Here is a 23,527-nt window from a genome sequence, read left to right on the forward strand (position 1 = left end):
TATAATAAACAAAATTCCACCATGTTCTTGTGCTTCATTGATGCTTCTAAAGCATTTGACTGTGTTAATCATCAAAAATTGTTTTTAAAATTGAGTAAAAGTGGGATCCCTGGTTTTTTGATTAGAATCTTGATCTATTGGTATTCTCATCAGACAATGAGAGTTAAATGGGGGAGTGTAACATCGGCTCCCTTTCAAGTGACCAATGGGGTTCGCCAGGGTGGAATTCTGTCTCCTTTTCTTTTAAATGTGTAGCTATATGAATGATTTGTCTGTGATTTTAAATGCTTGTGGTACTGGTTGTAGGGTTGGTCACTCACTAATTAATCACCTTATTTACGCTGATGATTTGGTCATTTTTAGCCCATATAGTGCTGGTATACAACAGCTTCTGAGACTATGCTCACAGTATGGTGCAGATTTTGATATAAAGTATAATCCAAAAAAGAGTAAAATTATTACTATAAGAAGTAGAGAAGATAGACAGTCACACTTTCCTGACTTCTATCTATCTGGTACTGTGATGTATACACAGATATTACATATCTTGGCCATTATTGCAAATGACCTGTCCGATGACAAGGATATTTATAGGCAGCGTTGTAAGCTGTATGCGCAAGCAAACATGTTGTATCGTAAGTTTAGTATGTGCTCTGTCCCTGTGAAGATCTCACTCTTTAGAACGTACTGTACACCATAGTACACTGCCTATGTGGTGTCGTTATAAGCAAGGCAGCATTAGAAAGCTCATAGTGGCTTATAATGACAGTATGAGGCTGCTGCTAAGAGTTCCAAGAGACTCTAGTGCAAGCCATATGTTTGTTAGTGTTGGGGTACCTACCTGTGCTGCAGTTTTACGTAACTTGATGTATAGATTTATGGGTAGGGTGTCTGAGTCAAAAAATGACCTAATTGCTGTGTTGGTTGACCCTGGACGAAGTTTTGTAAGATTTTCGTCCAGACTGTGGAACCACTGGCGTACATGTCTGTATGTTAGACACTGAACACTGTGGAATGTTTTTTTTACTCGTTGTATTTCTTTTTTAAGTATGTATCTTGTATTGTATTATGGATCCCTCTGGGTCTGAAAAAATAAATAAAAGTTTGACAATGAACTAGAACCAGACAAAATCCATATAGATTATTTCAGTGGCAATTTGAGTGAACACTATTGGTAGATTTTCCAGACGAAACACGGTGGGATCCAATAACTCCAATCCAACAGGGGGCACTAAAATGCTTTTGTGCTAAATAAACTCCGCTGTTTCTGTTGTCCGCGGGAACGACGTCACTTTGGCGCCGAATCATACGGAGTTAAGCGCGCGGAAGAAAACATCGATGCTTCAGAAACTGTAATAACACGAATATATATTAAAATATATTCCAGATTTACTCAGTATCAGCAGTGCAAGATATCAACAATGCAGCGAAGCATAGCGTGAGTGTGTCCTGCTCTTTTTTGTGCTTTATTCCGTGTTGATGATAAACTGCAATGTCTGATTCTTACACAAGACCGTGTTTTTACTCTACCTGTGACATTAAGGGTTTTGCTTTAAGCTTTAATTCTTTAAATGTATGAAAGATGTTACCTTATAGTATCGACTTAAGTGAGCTCATTTGTCTTTCATACGTGATCTCTTTGTTTCCCGCCCATAGTTCATTCTTCCAGCCAATGAAAAGCAAGGATAAGAGTGATGGACAGGTCAAAGAAAAGGCTGAGTAAGTGACATTTTCCATATTAAACATTATGCTTAAGTTTATTTGTTCTAATTTAACATAATGTAGAAATGTCAGTCAGTGCAGCCAAAAGTTGTTTACACTGCCAACTAATATATTTGTGCTGATTCTGTATGTCTTCTCTTTGGTGACATTGACAACTATGGTATATGGTCTCCATAAATAGGTAATGTTATAATGGTACGTAATAATGTTGTATAATGTTTTTTTTCTTCTTTTGCTGCTCAGACATGTAAAAAGTCCTCTCAAAATTCAGAATGGCGTGCAGGAAAGTGATTCACCCGTAAAGAAGGTTCATAAACGCAGTCGAGTAATCATAGACAGTGATGATGAAGATCAGCCGATGGTTAAAGAACAGGCGCCAAAACAGAGTGAAGTTCAAACAGTTAAACCAGAAAAGGTAAGAATTGAGTCATCATGGCCGTCCACCATGAGAACACGTCAGTATTGTTGTCGACGATTCTGTTTCTATGTGTTCCTACTCCAAACGCACAGATTTCTGATGTTACAAAGGCTGCCTGCAATCCTGTATCTCCAAAAACTCCTGTAACCCCAACAACTCCGGTCACTTCGAGTACCTCTGTTGCTGTCGTAACCCCTGCTTCCTCAGGAACTCCAGTAACTCCAACATCAACATCACCGTCAGGCATTCCCAAACGCAAAACCGGTCTGTATTAGTCTCCTCTTCTATTCTCTCTGTAATTCTTCTTAATACTCCAAAACAGCACCAGTAGTTTTTTTTAAATGTAAATTTTCAGAAAAATCTAATATTTTGAAATGGAACAGTTTATTGAACCTTTAGACAAAATATAAAAGAAAATCTTTAAAACAAAAGGTGCATATGGGCTTTAGGTTTTGTTCTGTTTTTGAAACCTAAAGGCTTTAATGGCCATTATAGTGAAATAAATTAAATGGTTAGAATATGAATCTTGCACAGAAATTTTTTTTTTTTTATTCAGAGGCCCAAAGTGAACAAAAATATGCAATTTGGTGCAGATGTTATTTATGGAAGCTTGTTTCTGCCACTGAATTTAAAAAATAAAAATGGTAAATGCATTTTCTTATCTCACATTTCTAAAAACAAATTCTCACAATTGCAAGTTTGTATCTTGCAGTTCTGACTTTATCTAAACTTGGATTTGCGAGGGACCAAAACCCCTGACTCGGGTAGAACTGCGAATTTATATCTCATAATTCAGACTTTTTTCCCTCAGAATTGTGAGATATAAACTCTAAACTGCAAGTTATAAAGTCAGAATTACGAGATATAAACTCGCAATTCTGAGAAAAATGTTAGAATTGTGAGATATAAACTCGCAATTAACTCAAAATAGTTGTTTTCTCTCAAAGTTGCAATGACCTTTTTTATTTATTTTATTCTGTAGCTTCTGAAGTTATTTATATAGCCAGAAAAGTAACATGAAATTCTGATAGCTTGTAATGTATATCGATGAGATTTTTATAAGACTACTTTCATAAAATGCATATAAAGATCAGTTGTCACTCTATATCTTCCAATATTATGTCTTAGTAAGGTGATATTTAAATGCTTTAAAAAAAATATGCATGGATAATTAAGTAAGCCTAAGTAGCTTTAGCCCAGTAAGTGTTTATCTTGAAATATTACCAACAATGTAAAAGTTATTCTTAAGTTTACTTTAAATTATTATTTTTTTTTTAAGATTTCACAGTAAAAAGAAATGTGTACCATGATCTGAAATGTGAATAGTTTTAGAATTATACTAAAAGACCTCTTACTTGCTTCAAAAAAAAAAGTATCAACAAAGTTTTGATCGTGTTCATCATTTTCAGGCCTTAGAAATTTATGTATCAAATATGATACAGTAGGCTTTATAAATTTAAAGTCCTTCTCGCTTTGTCTAGCCCGCAAGCAGTTCCCCAAGAGGAAGCTGGAAAGCAGGAGCGATGGAGAGGGGTCGAAAGAGGAGGAGGATGAGGAGGAGAAGGAGGAAGTTGGAGGCCAGGAGAGTAAGAGAGCGCGAGTGGAGGACTCACCTGGGCAGACAGGTAAGATTAGCTGATCTCTGTGCATGAGTATATCCTTTCTAGGGATGTAACGATTCCTCAATTCAAGACGAGTACTCGATTTTAAAATCCTTAATTGTAATTTACCCGTGATGAGTAACCGGCAAAATACCGAAAGTGGCGTGTTCCACAGATGAGAATCCATGAACCGCATTACACTGTTTTCTAAGGCTACGCAATATATTTAAAACCACTTACAATCTTAATATAGCATAGTGCTATTGTGAAATCACAATGGCTGCGATTCAGTTAAATAAATATATGCGCTGTTTTTTTTTTTTTTTCACAGAAAAAACCGCACACCGCTTTAATTATTTACATGCTTGCAGATTACATGTTCAAATCACCTCAGCTCCGTTCACAGTAAACGCTGCTCCACACAAACTCTGTCTCTGCATGTGCTGTTTGTTTAGGTTTCCAATAACGTGCATTTGGGAACGCAAAAAGTCGGACACTGTTTGTGTTTTATAGTTGTGCTGTTATCATTTATATGTGTGGAACGTCTCGGGTTTCTCAAACTCTTCTCTGCATGCTGCCGTACTCCTTTCCACAGTCTCAGTACGGTCCTCATTGATTTTCTCTTTCTCTCTTCAACATAGAGAATGAGATGATGGAGGTGGAAGAGAAGAGCGAGGATGGAAAGACTGTAGTGGAGGAACGGAAAGATGAGGATGAAACAAAGACGAGTGAAGTTGTGGACAATGCAAACAATAAGGTAAAAGAGAATGATAAAAATGATAAGCAGAAGAAAAAGATAAATGAAGAGAATAAGAAGAAAGAAAAAATTGAAGACAAGAAAGAGAAGGAAGATAGCAGTCCTGAACGATTGGTGAAAAAAGAGAGAGACACAGAAGGCGAGGGGGGATCGGCCAAAAAGAAACCCATCAGCAGCTTTTTTGGTACGCCTTTTTTCCTATTCTTTTTTTCTTCTTCTGTATTTTAATTAAACGAATAGCTCACCTCAAAATGAACATTCTGTCATCATTTACACCCACATAATGTCCAAAACCTGTATGATTTTTAAGGGGGAGTAAATGGGGACAATTTTCATTTTTAGTTGAACTATTTATTTAACTTTTGATCTTTTGTAGCTCCCAGAAAGGCAGCTGTAAAACTGGAAAAGGAGGAGCGAAATGCGGGAGAGAAAAAGAAGGATGGCGAAATCCCTGACGTCGTTGAACAGAAAGAGAATAAAAGGTTCAAATCAAAAAATAGTCAAATGTTAAAATGACTTGGAATATTTTACTTGAAAAATATAATTGTTTTGGAAGGACCCCATTTGAATGAGCTTTATTTTTTGGACAGCGAAAAGGGGGCGGAGTCTGCAGAGCAGAGCCAGTATGATCCCTCCAGAGCACAGTACCATCCCATTGACCACGCCTGCTGGAGGAGGGGCCAAAAGTAAAGACTGCTTTTTATTAGCTATATGACAGAGTGCCAAATGAGTCCTATAGTTACTGTAGCATTTTTGCAGATTCGGTTTCATCGTCCCAAAGTCATTTTTATAACTTTCACGTGTCTTAAAATGGCAATTGCTTACAAGTGGCTAAATGGGACTGCAGAGGTTGTTGGGCACATTAAAATCACGCCGAACAGGAAAATTAATATATTCACTAGTCTCGTTGAGTTTATACTTGTGCAAAATACTCTAACTCAATCTTTCCAACTTGTAGAACTTAAATAAACATTGATATTGTTGCAAGCTTGGTGATGGTGACTTTGAAGTCATGTGAGCATAGTGTCGTTCGGCCCTGTACCAAATGGCACCCTAAACACTCACGGTCTTCCTAGGGGTCTGCACTTTCGTGACGTGATGCCACCTTAACTGTCGGGTATAGCTCACTTCAGTGTGGGCTCGGCAAGAGATGGAAATACTAGTCATTTAAAATATATATTTTTTTGCACAATCAATGTTTTGCTTTATATTTTTACAAAGGCTAAGTTTAAATTACAGTCATGTTAATGTTACATTTTAAAATATATTATTTTGAAAAGTGTATATCTGGAGTGGAAAACAAAATCTCAGATTTTGCATCCGTTGGTTTTCTAACCTGTTGGCAGGTTCAGAGAAATGTCCACTCGGAAGATGAGCAAGGTGAGGGAGTATTTTGAAAGCCTGCACAAAACTTCACAAACTACACAAGAAGTAACAATGAAGTTTACTTATAGGCTTGTTATACTACCGGTTAGGGACAGTATGGTATGAAATTTTATATCGGATTGAAGGAGAAACATTATGAATGAAACTTAATTGACACTTGAACTGTTTCTATATCAATATCCTAACAAAGAGAATACGCTTAATCTATAGTTGTCAGTACATGTCAGGCTTTTCTTGCGATTTTGCTGCCCGTCATGTGTACAGACACTTTTCATACACGTGAAGCGTGTTCGAAATTGTTGCTGTGGTAATGAGCAACACCACCTTAATGTGCTTACTTATGTGGACTAACTTTTATTTGAGGTCATTTGTCGTTTATGGGTCGTTTATAATAGGCTATTAGGTTTGAACTCATTGGTCCTGCGCTGCTTATTGATTCAGTTGATTTGAATTAATATGTCTAATGGCTAACGTTGCTAAAGTGAAGTGTTTAATATATAATGATCTTACTGCAAGACAAGCACATCACATAACAGTTTTTTAGACTAGTCGTTTGCAAAATTTCCATTTAAACGTTAATTAAATTAGTCGTGAACATCACTACTCGCGAGCACACTTGTGCATCCTAAAATTACAAATGTGACACCCTATGGTCTTGTGGACTTTACGACTGCATGCACACAGCAGCTATTGTAAGTCCACAAGACATAGCACAAAGTACATATGAAGTGTGCCATTTAGGACAGGGCCTAACTAGCTTTTTACTTATGTCGATTGTATTTAGACTAAATTCATTAAGAGTTGTTCATTTGTGAAGATTACATTGATGAACAATATGTGTTAGAATTGTTAGGGTTAGGCTTGGATTGGCATTCAAAAATGGCAGCACTATTGTTTCATCATTAAAAGATTGAGAAAGTGAAATGAATTATTCATCTTAAGTTATAGTCTTTGTTTTTTCTAAAGCATTAACAAAAAGCTTAATTCAATTGCAATTTTTTTTTAAGCAATAAAGTATGACACTTTTTATGAAAGTTCATTGTATATTTCTCTGTCCCTTTCTCAGAGTGCCATATTTGGCTGTTGCTCGCACCTTTGAAAAGATTGAAGAGGATTCTGGAAGGTATGAAGTGTAGCATTATTCTGTATAGTGTTTTATATTATTCTGTGTTTTTCTCTTGCATCTATTTCATTTTGAAAATGAGTATGCTGCTGTCTTCTTTTTTTTAGGCTGAAAAACATTGAAACTCTTTCCAACTTTTTGCGCTCTGTAATTCTTCTCTCTCCTGGTGAGTGTGTTAATTGATTCATGGGGTTTAAATTGGTTAGTAATTATGCTAGCTGGAGATTGTTTTTCTTCCTTTTTGTCCAAGTAATGAATAAATGAACAGATTATTGCTCCTGTTAGGGAGACAGATTGAAGAAAAAGACTTATCTTGTGCAAAGCACAAAAAATGTAGTATACATTGGAAATGTCTAAGCTTCCCTCTTTTCAATACTCTGTTGTTTGTTTAGATGACCTGTTGTGTTGTGTATACCTGTGTCTGAACCAGCTCGGCCCTGCGTATCAGGGTCTGGAGCTGGGCATCGGGGAGACTGTCCTGATGAAAGCCGTCGCTCAAGCAACTGGTAAACATATTTGTGTGTTCCCTAATGCTGTTCACCATTCTCTTTGCCTGACCCATGTACTGTTGACTTCTGTTTCCAGGGCGACAGTTGGACAAAATCAAGGCGGAGGCTCAGGAGAAAGGTGACCTGGGATTGGTTGCTGAGAGTTCCCGCAGCAATCAGAGAATGATGTTTACACCGGCCAGTCTGACAGCAGGGGGTGTTTTCAACAAACTGAAAGAGATTGCTAACATGAGTGGAAACTCTGTAAGTACAGATGAGAATAATGTAAAGTACACCTTGTACAGAAAATTTCAGATGGCACTTAGAGGCTTTTGCATCTGAACTCTTCATATGTTGTTCAAAAGTTTGGGGTCATTAGGATTTTTAATGTTTATGCCCACCAAAGCTGTTTGACAGAAACACAGTACAAATAGTAATGTTAAATTTTTTATTTACAATTTAAAATAACTATTTTCTGTTTGTATATATTTTAAAATGTAATTTATTCCTGTGATGCAAAGCTGAATTTTCAGCATCATTACTCCAGTCTTCAGTGTTGCATGATCCTTCAGAAATCATTCTAATATGCTGTTTTGGCTTCAGGAAACATATCTTAATGTTATAAATGCTAAAAAAAAGTTGTGTGGCTTAATATTTTTGTGGAAATCATGATACATTTTGTTCATGATTCTTTGATGAATAGAAAGCTAAAGAACAGCATGCATTTGAAATAGAAATCTTACTGTCGCTTTAATCAATTTAATGGGTACTTACTGAGTAAAAGTATTCATTTCTTAAAATGAAAAAAACATTGACCCCAAACATTTGAGCGATAGTTCAATTTTGGCCATGTACCGAATATCTGTTTATCTTCTGTTCTCAATGCAAATCAACTTCCTCTCTCTGTCAGGTAATGAGTAAGAAGATTGACATTATTAAAGGCTTGTTTGTGGCATGTCGGTTTTCTGAGGCCCGATACATTGTGCGGTACGTAATTTCACCTTTCACTTTTAACTTTAAATTTCTCATCTGACCAACCATGCAGAAATGTTGAGTGCATTCTGGAAAATTACACAATAATGAATGTAATTTATTTATGACAGTTGATTTACCCTAATTCTAAATGATGTGCCGCTGGCCTTGATTAAACTGCTTTATGGTGACAGATTTATATGAATATTAATGCTGAAATGAAATATGATAGTTTGATTGGTTGCTTGTGTGATTGACAGGTCATTGGCGGGGAAGCTGCGGATCGGATTGGCTGAGCATAGCGTTCTCTCTGCTCTCAGTCAGGCTGTGTGTCTGACGCCCCCGGGCCAAGGTTTAAAATGATCCTAATGAAATTGGCATTAACACACATCATAATCGGTGCATTGATAGAACCTCCAGGCGTCTGTCGTTTGCAATTACTCTACTCTCTGTCGTGATGAATAAAAAATGAATTACACTTAAACATGTTAATATTAATTAGGTGTCCATTTGGTTGAAAGCTGTGTTGAAATGCTGCTAATATGTTTTTCTTGTGTTGGTTTAGAGTTCCCACCAGCTGTGCTGGATGCAGGGAAAAGAATGAGTTCAGAACACAAGAAAGCGTGGCTGGAGGAAAAAGCACTGATCCTGAAACAGACATACTGGTGAGGCTATATATATAATTATAGTTATTATTATTTTTAAAAATAAATGAATGCTTCTATTCAGCAAGACCCTGGTCAAAAAATACATCAGAAGTGACAGTAAATGCATTTGTTAACTTATAATGTTAAACGATTTCTGTTTCAGAAAAAATTGCTTTGCCCACACAAAAATAAACTACATTTTAAAATGTATTAAAATAGAATTATACAATAATTTTTCACAATTGTATAGTTTTTACCGTATTTTATAAATGCAACCATTGCATAAATGTTCACCGCAGTATCTCTGTTATGTTTCCACACTATAAAATGCTGTTAAAACTATATTTTGGTTACTCTAATTGGGGGAAAAAACACCAAAATAGTCTGAGATGTATCGAATACCCCCCAGAAGCTGAATAATATCAAGAGATTTTTTGATTCATGAACATGACTGTGGGTTTTTTATTTGGCTAATTAAGACTTGTCAGTAGTCTGTTCTCAGGCTCCTTGTCTCACAACTCAAGTATGAAAGCTGTAAGATATTTTAATAGGTTCACTGGTTTAGAGTTCATTAGCAAAAGATTTTGGAAGTCTGGTTCATTATTGTGAAAATGTTTGGGTAACTATATAGAATATTTATATGCACGTTTGTAATTTGTATTAATATTTAAATAGTGGATGGATACTGTCAAAAGCCTGAAAATATGAAGATTTTTTGTGTCCAGACCCATTGGCTGTAGCTAGTATGAGTGGAAATATACACAGAATGAGCACAACCTGATTGTCAAACACCAACCAGTGCTGTGAGGGATAATTATCCGTATACTACAAACAGTATTTCAATTACGACTACAGGTGTCCGCTGCATAACAAGTGCCTGTTTAATGAGAATTAGCATAATTTGTACCCTACAGGAAGTCTGATTTTTAACAAATTGTTGCAGTTACTACATATCACCAATGCATACAAATAATATTTTCATTGCTTTCACTTATATTTTTCATTTCAGTGAGATGCCCAATTATGATACAATCATTCCTGTATTGGTGAAGAATGGCATAGATGAACTGCCCAATCACTGCAAGCTCACCCCAGGTACTGACCAATCACAGTTTGCTCAGTTCTCCCACCATCTAATTGAAAATGTAGTTTAAAATGAGATTAAACAGTGTTGTTTTACAGGTGTGCCCCTGCGGCCCATGTTAGCTCAGCCAACTAAAGGAGTCGGCGAGGTAATGAAACGTTTTGATGAGGCTTCTTTCACCTGCGAATATAAATACGATGGAGAGAGAGCACAGGTGTGTGTTATTTTAATCTTATTCCACAAGGTGGAGCCTCTGCCATAGAAATGACTTTGTTTCCATGGCAATATCATTGATTGAATTGTTAATTTTTTTTTTTTTTTGCTTTGTATCGAATAGATCCATATTCTTGAGAACGGAGATGTGCACATTTTTAGCCGAAACCAAGAGGACAACACAAGCAAATACCCTGATATTATCTCAAGAATCCATCAGGTAACACATATGCAACAAGCAGGATAGAAATAAAATGCAGATGGATGCAAAAGAGGGTCTCTTTGTGTAAAGCTGGGTGCACACTGTGCGATTCTTGCCACATTTGCTGTCTAATTTCAGGGATAATAAAAGATTCCATCATAGGGTGAAACTGGCAGTCTTGGATCGCATAAGCCTCAGTGTGACATGCTCACTGATGCCCAATTAATTGCTTTTGCAAAGAAATATTTGCCTTAGAGGCTCTGGCAGAGTTGTTATGATGGTCATGTTTATATATTATATAAAACATTTGCTGTTGAAGCTTAAAATAGATCAGTTTTCGGTTATCAAAAATAATTTTTGGATAAATAATTAACAAATTATTTTAATAATTGTGTGTGTGTGTGTATATATATATATATATATATATATATATATATAATTACACAAAATTATAAATATATAATTTATAAAAAATTATACATTATAAAAACTAACTTAGAAGTACTCAAATTTCTACAACTGTAATTTATTATATAATTTAATTATTCCAATAATTACGTAAATTAATTAGAAATGTTAAGAAATAGACAACATAAAACTACTAAAAATGACAAAGCACAAAGTTACTGAAACTAAAAATGGAAAATATTAAATAAAAATAAATATTAAAATAATACTGAAATGGAGAGATTGCATATTTCAGAACTTACTGTCTTCTAGTGACTTCAAAGCCAGGATTAGGCCTTAGATCAATTAGGACATTTAAGTAGCTTTTATAAACATGCCTTAGAAAAAACATTACTGGAGTGAATATTGAGACACAACAGTGGCACTGACATATTTTAAGTTATGTCAGTGCAAGTTGCTTTCGGTTAAGACAGCTAAAACATGCATTTTAGTCTTGTATGTGAAACCGGGGGCAAATATCTAGACAATTCTGTCATTTATAACTAAAATCTTAGATGTAGCTTGTACTGTCAAGACGTTTAATGTTGCACAGTCTGTCTGGGCTTTTACCTAATATATTACTGGGGTCAATTTGTACAGTCGGGCAAGCAACACTTGTATAGTACTCAGTGTGCACCCAACTCAAGGCTGTAGTACATGACTTTTAAAAAATCTGGACAGATTTTAAAACACTAGGTATCATTCACTTGCTGACATTAGGTAGAAGGTAAAGAGGAAAAACTGGGCATCACACACTAAATGACTTTCAAGTCGTTCCAAACACAAACTCAAGCAGAAACATTTGGCTCGTTATTAGGAGACACATGGCAAATTAAACCAATGTGTTCACGCGATTTTCTGCAGAAACCCCAATGTTTGCAGACTGGCTTTGACTTTTGGCAACTAATGACTACTCCTCTAGACTGCAGATCGGTATAAAAATTTGGGAACAAAATCTTTTAGAGTATTCCAGCCTTTAGAAAGAGAAAAACAGTGCCAGTCAGGACATATGATGTTGAATATGCAGCAGTTTAGGGATTTTCATCAAATGAGATTTCACTGTGGGTTGAGGTACCCAACATGACACGGCCAAAATTGAAAACCAAGGAACTGACGAAATGTGTGCAGAAACTCAAGACTAACATGGTTAAGATGATACCTGCTTTGGACACAGTCTTTTTCACAGACTCTCTCTTTCTCTTTGTTTCTGTGAGTCTCTTTGTATCTGTCTTTTTCTCTCTCTTTTTCAAAGGCCATATTTGTCCTCTGTCATCCTGCTCTGTTCTCCTCACAAGAAAGCAATAATGGATTTCAGCCCTAAAGCAAAGAAAGCATTTGATGAATGACACAAGCTCACGCGCAGATAAATCAATGAAAACGCTGTTGTTTTGCTTATCGGTGTCCATATCTCGCTCTGCCTTCACTTTTCTCAGTTGTATGATATTCAATGCAAAATCTCATTATTGTACAAATATCGAAACGGTCAAAAGTCTGAGTTAAACAAGATGTCTCGTGGGGAATTAATATGTTCACTCAAGCAGAATACAGTTGTCAGACATGTTATAGACATATGGTTAGACACAAGTTCTTGGTTATGAAATATAGTGACAAACACATTTTATATGTACAAACTAGCGCTTGATTGAACAAGTAATTATATTAAAGTTAAATAATTAAACTAAAATTAAGTTAATTAAAGAATGAATATTCAGATTTCAGTACAAGTTAAGCTTAATCAGTTAAACAAGTTAAGCATTTGTTGTAAAATGTTGATTAACGTAAAATTTAATTATGGTTACATGTTCTAATCATGGCTGTCATGAGAATAGAAAGCTGGCTTCATTCATACAGACTGTATTCAAGCTGCTGTTGTATGAACAGTCACACCTGTTAAATTTAGATAATCAGTCCCAAACACTGACTGTGTGAATGCAGTAAATTGTGTGAGAGGATTACAAACATTTACAAAACCACCCCATACATTCTGCTACAGCTCTCACAAACTCAATATGCACTTGTAACATCTATTGAATTGTAAATGTCACACAGCCTGGGGGTTCGATGTGTTATTCATTTGTGAAGTGGTGGTGTTTAAAGCTCAGGTGACCTTATAAACAAGTAATTTTAAGATTTTATGACTGTGAGGGGCTTTGCTCTGCGTTTATGATCCAGTTTATTCATGTATTGATAGTAGATTTAATATATGTCCTCATCACCTCTCTCTCAGGTGAAAAAAGAGAACGTACGGTCCTGTGTTTTGGATTCAGAGGCGGTGGCCTGGGACAGAGAAAAGAAACAGATTCAGCCGTTTCAGGTCCTCACCACGAGGAAGAGGAAGGTGAGAGGTTTGAAAACAGAAACAGCTGAATATTGAAGAAAGATGCAGAACTGAATGGTTAAATAAGGGAAGACTGATTGTGAACAAATGTATATGGACAGACAAATTCTGGTAGCTTTTGGGAAGTTGACATGCCCTGCAGTGTGAGATGCATTGTATGTTGCATCTTAAATCATTTTAAATAGCATTTTGCTAATTGTGTTATGATTATTATGCATTCATGATCTTATATGGAAAAAAATCTTGGTGATGATTAATAGTCATCCAAATGTTAAAAACGTTTTATGTGTATTTCAGGATGTGGATGCATCTGAGATCAAGGTTCAAGTGTGTGTCTACGCCTTTGACCTGCTGTACCTCAACGGAGAGGTAAGTCCATTATAACAGCTAATAGCCAGTGGCATTTGAATTAGAGATGCACCGATATGAAATTTCTCAGCCGATACCGATAGTCGATTATTCAGAATGATATTGTGTGATGCCGATACCTATAGTTAGTTTTTTCTTATGGGGAAAAAAATCTCTCCCAAATAATGCCGCAAACTATAAAGAGAACCATCTCATTTGGTACACTATAATATTAGAGGTTAAAATTAACAACAGAGCTATTCAACTGCTATTTATTTCCAGATAAAATAATTACTCTCAAATAAAAGCTGAAATGTTAGTATACAACTCAGTTACACATATAAGGTAGTTTTCATAAGCACTTGTCTTCATGGCAAATTTATTCAAACATACATATATAATTAACAGTAAATAGGCTCTTCTCTATTTTTTTTATTTTTTTTTTAATCTAACAAATAAGGTAAATGTAACATTAAGTGATATTGTTCACAAGCTGTTTTATTGACAACTTTCCACGGTTGAAACACTGATTGAGTGATTACATGAGACATGATATGGATTTCAGTAAGTTGTACTGTATCTTTCAACTTCTGATATTCATGGATGTTTTTCTAGATATAATTTGTATTAAAGTGGAAGAGATTACTCGTGCTCCACGCTGCCGCTTGAAATGAGGCGCGACAGCGATCTGTCACGTCACATTTAGGAGCGCCAAAGCGCCATTTAGCGCCGTTTGAATTTCGTGATAAAGTGTCATCTTTCAAATTCTGTCCATTTTGTTTCTTTTTTGAAGTTAAAAAGCACAGAGCTATTTGTGATTATTGGATAAGAGGCACGCTACAAATAATCTTTAGTATAGGGGAAAAGAAAACTGTGGATCTGACAACCCTGGCTTGAACTACGGGTGAATCATAGGGTCAAATACAGCCTGTTTTTAGCTGTTAATGTGTTTTTGTCACATTAACTTGCCCTAACTTACTCTACACGAGAGATTTTCTTCACACAGTGAGTTGCAGTTGGTCATGTTTTACCGCACCCTTTTGATTGACAGGATATAATTGGCACTGATCATCGGCTGTTAGTAGTGAACCAATAGTGAAAGTAATAGCTTTAATCGGCCAATACCGATTGTTGTGTGATACATCGGTGCATCTCTAATTTGAATAATTTTGCATGTCTCTGAATTTTCACTTTTTACATGTATTGTGTGTTATTTTTGTGAATAATGTGTCTGTCTTGCAGTCTCTGGTGCGGGAGCCTCTAAGCAAACGCAGGGCTCTGTTACGGGAGAGTTTTGAGGAGAAAGAAGGAGAGTTTGTTTTTGCTCGATCCCTGGATGCTGACAACACGGAGGCGATCGCTGAGTTCTTGGAGCAGTCTGTACGAGGTGTGTGAACTCGCCTATTGTTGAACCTGTGCGGTTCATGATAATATTAATACATTTTAATGTTTAGATATTATTACATTTATTATATTATTTTGTGATTGTTTTGGGTTGCCAATTTGAAATGTGGGTCCTGAAGTATGGAAGCTTGTTTCCGCCACAAAATAAAAAAATAAAAAGATAATTGCGACTTTTTATCTCACAATTGCGAGTTTACATCTCGCAATTCTGACTTTATTTCTCAGAATTGCGAGATATAAAGTCAGAATTGCGTGAAATAAAGTCAGAATTCTGAGATATAAAGTCAGAATTCTGAGATATAAAGTCAGAATTGCGAGATATAAAGTCGCAATTGCGTGTTATAAAGTCAGAATTCTGACTTTTTTTCTCGCAATTGCGACTTTATATCACGCAATTCTGACATTATATCTCAGAATTCTGACTTTATATCTCAGAATTCTGACTTTATATCACGCAATTGCGAGATATAAAGTCAGAATTGCATGATATAAAGTCGCAATTGCGTGTTATAAAGTCAGAATTGTGAGATATAAACTATTCTAAGGTAAAAAAAAAAAAGTCCGTCTTTTTTTTTTTTCCTTAGAATTGGACTTTATATCTCAATTCTGAGAAAAGATGTCAGAATTGCGAGATATTAACTCGCAATTATGTGTTATAAAGTCAGAATTGCGTGATACAAAGTCAGAATTCTGAGATATAAAGTCAGAATTGCGTGATATAAAGTCGCAATTGCGAGAAAAAAAGTCAGAATTCTGACTTTATAAGACGCAATTGCGACTTTATATCTCGCAATTCTGACTTTATATCTCAGAATTCTTACTTTATTTCACGCAATTCTGACTTTATATCTCGCAATTCTGAGAAATAAAGTCAGAATTGCGAGATGTAAACTCACAATTGTGAGATAAAAAGTCGCAATTATCTTTTATTTATTTTTATTTTGTGGCGGAAACAAGCTTCCATACTGAAGCAAAACCAGTTACTAACTGACATTTTAGATGGAGTCGAATTGCTCTCTGTGAGGTGTTACTCAATCATTTAATAATCAATAATAGGAATATTTAATTTATAATTGGCTTTTTAATCTCTATTTAAAGAGTTTTTTTTAAATGGTTTAAATGTTTTGCAGATTCTTGTGAGGGTCTAATGGTGAAAACATTGGAAAAACATGCAACTTATGAAATTGCCAAACGCTCCCACAACTGGCTCAAGGTATTGCACACCACAGTTTCTCAATGTTCTTAAAATTTCATAGTGAAAATACTTTTTTTTTTTAAATTAGCTTTTTACTTTGATCATATTCATGTTTTAAAGAGGCCATATTATGCACTTTTACAAAGTCTTGATTTTGTTTTAAGGTCTACTAGAATAGGTTTTCATGCTTTTTTTTTTTTAACATGATTTTTTTCCACATATTTCATATTGTTGCAGCACCTCTCCTCCCAGTCTGTCAGTAATGCTTTGTTTAGTTCCGGTCTCTTTGAAGCCCCTGCTTCCGAAAAGTGCAATGTGCTCTGATTGGCTGGACCAGTGTGTTGGATATGTCATTTGCTTCGAATGCATTTCAGAAATGTCACGCCTCTTACCATAACCGCGAGTTTCAACACACTACTAATGCAAATACACCTGGCCTCGCCCCCTTTTTTGGGGTATTTCTTGAGCTGGAATTATCTAAACTAGGCAGGGTTTTTCCTACATTGAAAATTTTTTGGCGGCCGCCAAAACGATTTTTTGTCCCGCCAAAGCCTTATTTGATCTGTAATTGGGTTTTGTGAGTGAAGCAGGCTACTGACGGAGTGACGGAGAGAACGATCACAGCGCCCCACCCCCGTGCGCGCACTCTCCGTCTTCTTTGCTCTCTCCCTCGCATCAAAATCAACTGATCCTAAAGGTCGGAAGACCGAATCCATGTTTCACGTGGTGCATTCGGAGAATATTTTTGCTGAATTAACGCTGGGTGTGAATTGCAGTCAAAAAAAAGTTAACTTATCTTCTCTTACAACTTGTGACAAGCATTCCGCACATGCAGCTGACATAACTTTAAATAAACGCAAAAAATCTATCCAGTTTGAAGTGGTTTGGGGGTCTCGATATGACGATTTTTGATCGTGGATGATTATAATGTCTCCACGATCTGCTTTTAAAGAAATATCGTAGAATCGTGCATTATATCTGTTCTAGCGCCTCGTCCCTGTATTTTTTTTTACAGTCTATGGTCCCAACATACTGAACACCGCGACGTATATTCACATAAAATGTTAACGCAGCGGAACAGAACGGGACACTGCAGTTCATAATTTGCATGTGCTTTAATGCCTTGTCGGTTAAACATTTAGGCTAATTCGCGTGCTGATGCACTGTTACGTGTGAGTTCCTCAGCGCGTACATGTGAAGCTCACATGCACTAAAAGCCTGTCTACCAACGCCTGGATACTTGACTAAGTTATCTTTCGAGTCTTATTGTGCTTATACTGTTAAATACACACAAGGTTTACATAAACAAATGTTCGGTTATGTCTAAAGTGAAAGCAAACTTGAGAGAATTGAGAGAAAATCTGCTTGTCAAATACGTGTATATTTGACGCGTCGCGCACAACTCTTAAAGAGACAGTAGTAATAGTAAACACGCTGCCGCTTGTCCTTAAAGGGATAGTTCACCCAAAAATAAAAATTCTCATAGTTTACGCACTCTAATGTTGTTCCAATCCTCTATTAATTTCCTTCTAATATTTTTCTAATATTAATATTTTGAAAAATGTGACTATCCAAACAGTTGCTGGTCCCCATTGACTTCCATAGGAGAAAAATATACTATGGAAGTCACTGGGGTACATCAACTGTTTGGTTAGCCACAATCTTCCAAATAACTTTTATTTTCAACAGAAGAAAGAAACTTATTTGAGTTTAAAACAACTTGAGAGAGTAAATTATGATAATTTGAATTTTTAGGAGAACTATCCCTTTAATGTTAATAAGACAACAAAATGCAAAGAGAAAATCACTCACTGCTCTTGACGGATAACTTTAATAGTAGCTTTAATAAGTATCAATGTATAATTTATACAGTGAAGTCTATGTTTTGTTTTATTTTCATATTTGTTCATTTAATTACTTTCTTCAATGCTACTGTTAAATACACCTACTGTAGCTGAAAACATAAAGCACTGTTTATTTAATTTGTATATTAAGCTGTGTATGTGTAATGTGTATCTTTGATCTTAATATTTAATAACAAAGAAAATAATGACAAAAATTTTCATCTTCGCCCCTGTCTGCCTTTTTTATTTTTATATTTTGATACCTAAGGCTTTGTTTTTAAAATATGGACATTAGTTTGGCCGTAATGCTAAGTCACAAAATAGTAAAACCAACATAAAAAGAATCGTGATAAAATCGTGAATCGTGATTTTCCTGAAAAAAATTGTGATATGATATGTTTGCCATATCGCCCACCATCTTTCAAAACAATGAAAGCCAGTCATGGAAAAATCACAACTTTTTTTGCAAAGAGGGCAAGAAAGGATGACAGTGAGAGTGACAGGTAATATCTGTGTCTGATAATTGCAGTCTATATATAATTTGGAAGAGGTTTAAAATTTAATTATCAGCCACAGTCTGGAAGAAAATGGCCCCCCAAAAAATAAAAAATAAAAGAATGAACAACTAAATATTAACAACGAGGAACAAAAGAAACAAACATCAAGGTATAGATATAAAATAAGTTGTAATCGCTTTCTTTTACTAGCCTAACAGTGATCGTTTTTTCCTAAATAAATAGGTTAAGAAAAAAAAAATCACAAACTGTTTCTTTGTATTTATTTTAAATTTAACATGTATTGTCAATATTAGGCTTGCGGATCATGTGGGTACTAGGGTACTCTTTGCTGTGTGTGGATGACCATGTCGGTCAGCCACCACCGAAGACCAATTTTGACCCAGGAAAAACCCTGCTAGGGTTATTGTGTCAAGCACATTCTCGGAAGAAAACTTAAGACTACAATCAAGGCATTTCAGAGAGTTCAGAAACAACTTTTTTTTCTTTGTAATACTGCAGAACTTTTTCATGCTCAAACAGCAACATTACACTCTAAAGAAAGTTCACTGTAAAAAGCATAATAGGTCCACTTAAACATTAGAATGCTATGTAGTTACAAGTAGAATTTCAGAAGAGAAGTCAGATTGCGGGAATAAAAAGGTGATTTTCTCTCAGACACACACACATCAAGACTTGTTTAAAAAAATAAAACCCAGACAAGTATTCAAAGTCAAAAGGAAGGTGCAAGTCATTAAAGTGTAATTTCCACCCCATTAAGCTTTTCTCTTGTTCTGTGTCCGTATCCTGACATTAAGGCTGAGTGGTATGATGGAATATAAACTCTGACAGTAGAAACGAGACGACCGGTAGAGATTCCGCTATACCTTATATAATGTGATATATCTGTGTTGAGGTTTAAAGATTAAAAAAGCAGAAAGTTGTAGTCTTCTACATCAGCAACTGTGTTCAGTTTAAATTTGTTTTGTGGATTATAATGGGAGTGATTTAGTGTTTTTGTTACTTTAGGTTGTCTGTAGTTGCCAAGCAACTTGACTCATTAATATGGAATTCAGCTAATGTCCGCTCAGATGTTTGTGCTGTATATTGGCTATTTAACTACATGTGTGTCTTATCCAATCAAATGCATGATGTATTACTGGTTTGAGTGTGTTGTATCTAATGTGAAGCAGTTGTCTTGCGCTGATGCCAGACTTTTGGTCTGCATCCATGTTCAAATCCAAATGAAAAAGAGAATAATCAAATGAGTAAATTTGTAAAGCATTTCATTCATTGGATTATCAAAAGGTACTACTTCATGGTTACGTAAAATAAAACATTTGTGGCTTGAATTTCCTACAAAGAATATGAAGTGTCACTATATAAAATTATAAATTACTTTTGCTTATGCTCACCAAGGCTGACAAACAGTATATAAATAACAAAATAAAAATAACTGTTTATTTATGTACTGTATTTTAAAATGTAATGTAATGCAAAGCTGAATTATCAGCAGCCATGTTTTCATGATTCTTTGATGAATAGAAAGTTCAAAAGAACAGCATTAATTCAAATCCAGAGTATTTAATTCATCCTTAATGAATAATGAACCTTCTGCTCTAACACCTCCAATTCTCACAGGAATTTATTTACCCATGTTTTTGTTTTAGTTTCTTAAAACTCTAAATTCAGGGTCTCTACCATGACACAGCCCTTATGTTTCAAACTTGTGTGGCTTACTTTCTTCAGTAGAACACGAAATGTTCGGCAGAATGACAGCCTGAAAACAAAAACAGTGTGGTGAAACTGAATGGTGACTGAGGCTGCCATTCTGCCAAACATCTCCTTTCAAGTTCCATAGAAGAATGAAAATCGTAAAGGTTTGAAATGACATTAGGAAGAGTGATGATAATTTTGAGCCGTTTTGCCTCTTGGGTACATTTACTGTGTTTTAATGATTTTGTTTAGTGTTTGTACTCCAGTACAAGACAAAGATACGGATAAAAAAAAAAAAAAGTTTTCTTGCAGTGTAGTTATGCAATTTATTCATATTTATACTACTGTCAGAACTGTCATTTGCTTGTCTGTTATATTGTTTCTAATGGTCTGTTTATGCAGCTGAAGAAGGACTATCTGGAGGGTGTTGGAGACACAATGGATCTGTGTGTGATTGGTGCTTATCTGGGGAAGGGGAAGAGAGCAGGCAGCTATGGAGGATTTCTACTAGCCTGTTACGATGAGGAGAATGAGGAGTTCCAGTCTATCTGCAAGGTGTGCGTGTGTGTGTGTGTGTGTGTGTGCATTAGTCTGAGAGAGACCATGAAAAACTAGGACCATAATCTTGGTCATAATCATATTGTTTTTGTGGAAACCATGATTCTTAAAATAGAATCGTATTGCATTTATTTAAAATTTATATCTTTTGTAACATTTAAAATATATCTTTACCATCTCTTTTGATCAATTTAGTGTGTCTTTGCTACTTAAAAATATACAAAAATTCTTAAAAAAAAATCTACGGCCTCAAACTTATGAACACTACTAGCTCAAAATGAATGAGTTAGTTGGACACCATTAAGTAGACATTACAAAGAAATATTATCTGTGTTTTGCTTTTGTCAGATTGGAACAGGCTTCAAAGATGAAGATCTGGAGCAGAATTACAATTTCTTAAAGGTACATCAGTGTTTACACTTTGTTTCCATGTATTTGTGACTACTTTGCTGCATAAAATCTTTTTACATGCAATTCACCTCAGGAGCACATTTTACCTAAACCACGGCCGTATTACCGCGTGGACCAATCAGCAGAGCCGGATGTCTGGCTAGAGGCAGTACAAGTGTGGGAGGTGAAATGTGCTGATCTTTCACTGTCTCCAATCTACAAGGCAGCGATGGGATTGGTCAGTACGCCACACACATGTGAATCATGATGCTGAATCAGTGATTTGTTAATTTTTTTGTGACTACTGTTTTCATTGTTCAGATCTTGGTGCCAGATTTTTAGTTTATTGTGCTTAAGTTTGGGTCTTTATGGTGTGATTCTCTCCTTGGCCATCAGGTGGACCCAGAGAAAGGTATTTCACTCCGTTTCCCAAGATTCCTGAGGATTAGAGATGACAAAAAATCAGAGGATGCCACCACAGGGTCACAGGTAACAGCCAGAATGCAGAAAAGTGGAAACTTTACACATTCAGTTATTTCACAGTGATGTGGAGGAAATGACTCGGAAGCACAGATTAAGGCACATGGAAGACATTGGGGTCCAAAATCTTTAAAAATGTAAAACAAAGATTACTTTTTAAAATTAGAATAGTTGATAAATAAATGTTATTAATTTATAAATATATAATTAACTAATCTATAAATAAATATATATTATGTATGATATATTTGTAATTTAAAATGTGTATTAAAGTAGAAAAAGCACAATAGCAGTTTCACTTATGTAATCAGTCTGTAATTCACAAATGTAGGAGTCAACAGTAATTACCCCACATGAGACATTTCTTTCAAGGGTAAATGTCATAAATGCATAATGCATGGAAAACTCAGGATATGACTCCATACATGTGTGTGTTGTAGTTCCACGGCAAATATGATGGGAAATGTGAGATTTTAAAGTAGTTTTCCTCTTGAAAGTCAAACGTGATGACATTGGCATAGTTCGGAGCGTCATGACATTGTGATTAAGTGCAGCAAGTGAAGTGGATCTGTTAAAGGAAATCCATCTTTTTACGTGCCACACTGTCTTTCTTTTCTTTCCCCCCTCATTTTCACAGTTCATTTATTTCAGTTTTCTTTTATTCCTGTCTCCCGACGGTCGGAGAAACAGAGTGTGCACACAAACACACCCTCTCAAAATGAACTGTTCTGATCTCCTGCATCACTCTCTCTCTTAGATTGCTGATCTCTACAAGAAACAGCAGCAGATTCAAAATCAGGGTGACAAACCAGATCTGGAGGACTACTATTGATCTCTGCTGTCTGATTGTCAGCTACTCTTGTTCCAATTGGTCGATGGAGGATTTTTCAATATTTTGTTGCATATTAACATGCTGAATTTTAATGCTGTGATATTGTAAGACTTAATGAAAAATGGAAATGAACATGTAAATAGTCTTTCAATTATACAGAGCGAAAATAAACACTTGCTTTTCACTAATTGTTTGCCTTGGGTATTTGTCACCGCTGTTTTTGTCTGTTTTGTGTTCTTTACATGCAATCTCATGTGTTTTATTCTGTTCGTGGTCTAGTTTCACGCATTTATAAGCTTACGGACGCCTGTTTAATTTGCTGTTTTAATTGTGTCTAAACACAGACGATCATGTGAGTGCTTTATTGTTGGAGTGTGTCTTTAGCATAGTGGGTTTCCAGTGAATTGGTCAATAGTTCTATTGTCAGTGACCAAAGATGGAAAATTAAATTATCCAGCTCTTTCGTTCTATCACTCGCTTTTGTACTCTCCATCGCTTCCTTCAAAGAATTCCCCTTTCTTTTCCAAACTATTTGCTCACCCTCTCTGAAATGAGCCTGGCAGGTTTTTGACACTGTGCTTCTGTCAGAGTTAAGACTGTAAAGAGAATTTTAAAATGTTGCTTTGACACTTTTGTAATAGTGAGTGTGCATGGGAGAGGCTTCATCCATCTGTTTAAGTCTTTTAGAGAGGAATTACAATGAATTAATACAAGTTGAATTAATGTGGAATTAATACAGTATTAATAATTCAACCGTTAGTGCTCATTAAAATAGCCCATGAGCTGAATGTGCTTGCTTGGTTTGGATTGCAGATAAGAACATTGATTTTAAGAGCCTTGAAGCATTCGGCTAAATGACTTTGCTGTT

At 35.6% G+C, this 23,527-nt stretch overlaps 1 protein-coding gene across 1 annotated transcript; it reads left to right on the forward strand.

Moving 5' to 3' along the window:
- Window positions 1-1,244: 1,244 nt before the first annotated feature.
- lig1 (ligase I, DNA, ATP-dependent) lies at window positions 1,245-23,527 on the forward strand. Its single transcript, XM_081373337.1, has 27 exons — window positions 1,245-1,438; window positions 1,657-1,719; window positions 1,966-2,137; window positions 2,233-2,404; window positions 3,622-3,765; window positions 4,383-4,682; window positions 4,875-4,980; window positions 5,089-5,184; window positions 6,951-7,007; window positions 7,115-7,173; window positions 7,400-7,513; window positions 7,593-7,759; window positions 8,406-8,482; window positions 8,728-8,819; window positions 9,033-9,132; window positions 10,124-10,209; window positions 10,297-10,412; window positions 10,536-10,631; window positions 13,288-13,398; window positions 13,696-13,767; window positions 14,989-15,133; window positions 16,281-16,363; window positions 20,802-20,954; window positions 21,306-21,359; window positions 21,442-21,585; window positions 21,744-21,836; window positions 22,585-23,527. The coding sequence occupies exons 1-27, from the start codon at window positions 1,422-1,424 to the stop codon at window positions 22,657-22,659; spliced, it is 2,964 nt and encodes a 987-aa protein (XP_081229463.1). The 5' UTR covers window positions 1,245-1,421; the 3' UTR covers window positions 22,660-23,527.

This window comes from Scardinius erythrophthalmus (genome assembly GCF_964197995.2).
Source record: "Scardinius erythrophthalmus genome assembly, chromosome: 9".
Lineage (NCBI taxonomy): Eukaryota > Metazoa > Chordata > Actinopteri > Cypriniformes > Leuciscidae > Scardinius > Scardinius erythrophthalmus.